This window comes from Hetaerina americana, unplaced genomic scaffold (assembly GCF_022747635.1).
Source record: "Hetaerina americana unplaced genomic scaffold, ioHetAmer1.1.p SCAF_5, whole genome shotgun sequence".
Classification (NCBI taxonomy): Eukaryota; Metazoa; Arthropoda; class Insecta; order Odonata; family Calopterygidae; genus Hetaerina; species Hetaerina americana.
In genome coordinates, this window is record NW_027287095.1 from 89,017,466 (window position 1) to 89,022,968 (window position 5,503).

The window sequence follows — 5,503 nt, forward strand, 5'->3', positions numbered from 1 at the left end:
GGTGGTATTCAAAAACCATCAGGTAACTCTGAATCACTTTGTATTTACATTAACTGTGTACCTCTCTGTAAGCTTTTCAGGACTCTGAAAAATTTCAAATCTGTCTTATTTTTCTCTATCGATGATGCCTCGCAATAATTCTGAAATCCATAATCTACTAAACAACAAAACTGTAACCCTTCGCCTTGCTACCGAAGAATTATTTATCACTCGCATATCTACACTTTTTTTACCAGTTTTCAATACACTTCAACATTTTCCGGTAACCACTTTCCTCATAATTTCATTTGACCTACCCAGGTGTATTTTGCATATCATATTTTGTGCCGAATGAAATGCACCTCCCTCGATTCTACATACTGGCTTCGTTTTCTCCATCGGCTCAATCAAATCCCTCAGTTATGAAAATTAATAGTGTGCTATTAATACACGTATCTGCGATTCGATTCTATGAAAATATGAAGACCCTAAAACATCAGTCAAATTACCTATTGTCCATTGGATAATTTAAACTATCTTTTGTGTTTAATGTATCAATTTTAGTGAAGTTGCCCATTGATTTACTTTCGAATAGAATACTTTACTTGCTTTGCTTATTTATGAAAGGTTTTCTCTCGTAGCTGGTAATGGTTTGGGTTTTTAGTAAAAACTAACGCTCTTGTAAAAAAGTGCGTAGAAAACATAGAGTATTTGTGTTCTCTTTTCTACCAATGTGTTAAATAATCTTTAATTCCAACTACTTACAAAAATATTTGAATGAATAGCATGATGTATTCATAATTTTCTTACAAAATTCTTACCTGAAAAAATCCAACGTTTAGATTTTTGTGTTCATCATAAATAGTTCGAGTTGACACTGCCTTTGAAACAATATTTTTTCAGGCGCTGTGGTTCATTAGCGTGACTTGCTTTCGCATTACCTAGTATCCCAGAGCACTGTTCGCTGGCAAATAGGCTTAGCATAGCCTTATCGTTTAAGTTAAGTGCAACTCAAGTTTAAATGGATTCACGAGAAAACACTATTCATTATTAAACGGCGTGATAAACAGGAGATAAACCGTGAAAGTCATAATAGTTAACTTCGCCGTTTTACATAACATTCATTTCGAGTCATCACAGAACGTGGAAAATGGTGGAGCGCTCTATGTAACATTTCACGCATATTAATACTACTGGAAAACATCAGACTACACTGCGTGTGATATTAACGGATGCTTTCCAGCAAGTCTCTGTAAGATCACATTCCGTCCTTCAGTGCGTCTTCCTTGATCATGTCCGCCGCCTTCTCCGACACCATAATCACGGGAGCATTCGTGTTTGCCGTGGGGACGTACGGCATGATCGAAGCGTCAGCCACCCGCAGTCCCCCGACTCCATACACTCTAAGTCTGCTGTCCACAACCGCTTCTGGATCCGTCGGAGGCCCCATCTTGGCCGTGCCCGAGTAATGCCAGATGGTGGCAGAAGTCTGCCTGGCAGCGCACTTCCAGTATTCATGGGAGGGATACTCAAGATTGGCGCAGGGAGGGAATTTGTTCGGGTTCAACCTACACCCATGAGCTTTCATGACCTTTGTTTCGCAGAGCATGACCCCGAATTTGGCTCCGTCGGCAAGCGTGTCCAGGTCTCTCGGATCGGAGAAGTAGTTTGGCCGAACCTCGGGTTGATCCATGGGGTCAGCACTCCGGAGCTGCACGGTGCCCCTGGAGTAGGGCCTCATGAGGGTGGGGATTATCCCGTATGCATACTGGTTGAATATCGGGGAGTAGACAGACTTGTAGAATTCATTGGTTGTGCCTCCCAATTCTCTCAAGAGTGCGCCTCCGTCGTTGTTGTCGGCTATAGATCTGGAGTAAAGGCATATGTCCGGCCAATCTAGACTGACATTAGAATATTTGGAGTCAACAAATCCGTACAATTCAATGACTCCAGTACTCATCAATTCGCCGGAGTTTCTGAGAATAAAGTCGAGGAACGTCGTCACGGGGTTGGTTCTAAGCAACACCGTCGTTATCGGATCATCCACGAGGAACACAATGCCTCCGATACCGACGTGATCCTGAAGATTTTTGCCCACCGGTAGATCAGAGATGACATCTATTCCTTTGTCTCGGAGGTGCTGCGCGGGTCCTACGCCGGATAGCATCAGTACCTGTGGTGTTTTGAGAGCACCAGCCGTCACGACCGCCTCCCTCCCAACTCGCACCTGAAATCTTTGACCCAATTTATCGAACTCCACACCGATAACCCTCTTTGTTGTCTTGTCGATCAGTACCCGCCCAACGTTGGAATTCAGACTTATGTGGAGGTTTGGCCTGTTCCTCACTGGGCGTAGGAATGCCTTAGCAGTACTGCAGCGTAAACCATTCCTCATAGTACATTGTGCTTGAACTAATCCAGTTTGTGACGGGCCGTTGATGTCTATGTTCGTTGGGATTCCAAGTTCATCGGCAGCTACTACCAAACTGTCAATTACCGGGGCGTGGTAACGGGGAACTTCAATAGTTAGAGGGCCTTCAGTTCCGTGATACGGAGAATTTCTGTACCTTTCGATGGTCATGTCCTCAGACTTCTTGAAGTACGGTAGGACGTCCTCGTACGACCAGCCTTCGTTACCTTCGGCAGCCCACGAGTCATAATCCCTGCGATTTCCTCTCACGTATGCCATTCCGTTAAAAACGCTGCTGCCACCCAGGAGTTTACCCTGAGGGAAATAACAGCGGCCATTTGGCAGGGCTCGGCAGTAGCCGGGGTCATACTCGGTTTCAAATTGCCAGTCTCTTTCCGACCTGAAGTTGCCTCCGATCAAGGCAGGTACGTCCGAGAACACGGTCTCTCCTGGGCCTGCTTCCAACAGAAGAACCTTCCATCTTGATATTTCTGAGAGCCTGGACGCCATCACCGCACCGGAAGAACCTCCTCCTATTACAACGAAGTCGTAGGTGTCCAGCAAACCTGTGCCGATGTCCTGTATTCGATTTTGCCTGTCGACTATATCGGGGCGGAAAATGAAAATTGCCACTTCCATGATGGTTACCGCCAGCATAGAAATTTGAGTTAATTGCATGACTCCCAGGTTGAAGGGGAGCATTTGCCGTAAGGCGTTAAATACTTCCATTTTGAGTTAACCTGAAACAGAAAGATATGAAAGTTAAAATTATAAAAAGGGTCTTCATTTTTTTTACATGTATAGACTTTGTCAGTCAAGTAGAAGAAATGGCACCCTTTAATTTGGGGAAAGATGTGAAATATATATAATGATATGTAATAGGGATGTCTCAAGATAAAAAGATTTTTGTTTACATACATTCTCCAAAATTAGGTATTATTTGCATGTTGCAATATTTGTTTGCTAGATAGTTGCTCATATTCAAATTTAATTCGGTAATCGTTAGTTGGCCGATAATAATAATATACCTTTATGAAATTATATTTTTGAGATTCTTGAATTTCCAAATGGGCAACTTGTAGTTCAAATACGTCATGGTTTGTAAAATAAAATGAATGTATTTACGGTCTTGAAGCAATGAAAATTGGATAGCCGAGACCGTAAACTTGATTGGCACAAGGTTGAAAGGAGGGTGGGGGAATAAACCGAAGTTACAAGTAAGGGTTGGGACAGGAAACACACACACTAGGCCACTTGGGTGTGTTTAGGGAAATAGTGACCCGCGTATACCTTAATCACTCACCAAAAAGGCAAAATAAATAATAAACATTAAAACAAACTTACACCCACTCGATCAGTAGGGCGTGTTAAGGAATAACAACACTCCCGTAAATTGCATTCGCACATACACTCAGTGTTTTCAAGGATCCATCCTATGTCAGTGTCCCACCAATCACACAGATAAATGCCAAGTAACAATACAGATGTAACGAAACAGGACGGACTTACGTAAATAAGCAATAACTCAGGCGTGTTAGACCTATGTGAATCGCATTTACACACACACACTCAGGGTTTACAAGGATCCCTCCTATGTCAGTCTCAAGTTAACGGTCTCGGCTATCCTGTTTTCAAGTCATGGTTTGCTAATATGTGTATTTGTATCATAAATGATTTATGTATACTCTGTTGAATATCGGCAATCTACAGGCTAATCTACTGTATAATGGATCTTAGTGCTTATGATAGGTTTTTGATTAATCCTTTCAGTACCAGCTGCTGTGCTCGTTATTTTTTGTCTAACTTGGTATGGTATAACCTTGAACCTGGAACTGCATATTACAATAACTAATTATTTATATATTAATCTTAGTCCTAAGGCTTTTGCGACGTCTATCTAATGAGGGATCCATGCTGCTTCCGGGAATTAGCGGATTGATTTAATATCGATATTGATTTTAAGGCCGGCCTCGGTGGCTGCGGGGTAACGTCCTCGTCTGCCAATCCATGGGTCTCGGGTTCGATTCCCGCCTGGGTGGGTTTTCTTCCACCTAGGGCTTGGGTGTTTGTAATCGTCTCCATTGTTATTCTTTGTTAATAGTCCGATGTAAAGGCCAGAGTGCTGTTTTCGGACTAATGGCTAAATAAATAAATAAATAAAATATTTATATATTATTTTATGGGATGAGTAATATTTTCCACTGCTTTTCTGAAAATTTTTTCATACCTCAAACAAGCATTGAAGTGTCTTCTGACTGGGTTCAAAGGCATTTTTCCCCCTTACTAAGGAACAAATATATCGCGGACTAACTTTCGACTGACCCCCAACCTTCCGCCCATCTGGCATTGGTGACCCTGCTAATAGCAATTCTCGTCACTCCTAACATCAGAGCTCTATGCATCATTGGAGCCCGCGAGCCATTCCATCCCGTCAAGATTGTGATCTATTCGGGAGTGATGTTGTTTAATGTCGAATTAACTAAACCTTTATGCGAAGCTCACTTAACGTTACCAAATATGAATTAATGATTTTTAACACAATCGAATTAATCCTGAATTGGTTAAGACTCGTTGCGCAAGCTGAGTACATGAAAATGTTAATATCCCCTATTGGTTGTTTTCCAGGACAACTTTTGAAAACAATTAGTGGTAAATAGTGACCGGTTAATGTCTGATTTAGGTAAAATACAAATATTATTTTTTGGCATTCACCAACGTTCTTGTTGCACATGTCTTGTGTCTGTCTATGTGTTAAGGTACGTGAATAACGGGATAAAAACGCATTTCCTAAATTTTGTTTAAATTTATTTAAATGTAACTCTTAAAGATTAACATGTGAGGCTATCAAGGTGAAGGGAGTGAAGTTACCGCAGTAAAATGTCTTGTCGGTTTAACTTCTAATGATTAACGTATTCCTCCCCAACTAAGTGATTCTCATTTACAACATTTTATTTGGAATCTGATGTGTTGGGTCTTAATGAAGTGCGATTAGCGGAGGGTCCCAGCAACCTTTTTTTCGAAATAGTATATTAAATGAATGGTGGACCTCACCTCAATGTAATGGTAACGATTCAGCGGTGTCTTACTCTGAAGATTCCCCTCGGTGTCAGCTCT

At 41.7% G+C, this 5,503-nt stretch overlaps 1 protein-coding gene across 1 annotated transcript; it reads right to left on the reverse strand.

The window, feature by feature from the left end:
- Positions 1 to 1,237: 1,237 nt before the first annotated feature.
- LOC139694152 (glucose dehydrogenase [FAD, quinone]-like) lies at positions 1,238 to 3,028 on the reverse strand. The gene has a single exon (XM_071592583.1). It carries the CDS (start codon positions 3,026 to 3,028, stop codon positions 1,238 to 1,240), a length of 1,791 nt encoding a protein of 596 aa, XP_071448684.1.
- Between the last annotated feature and the right edge of the window lie 2,475 nt (positions 3,029 to 5,503).

Excerpts from the sequence above, each read along its gene's own strand:
- LOC139694152 (XM_071592583.1), bottom strand. The coding sequence starts at position 3,028 with ATGGAAGTGGCAATTTTCATTTTCCGCCCCGATATAGTCGACAGGCAA.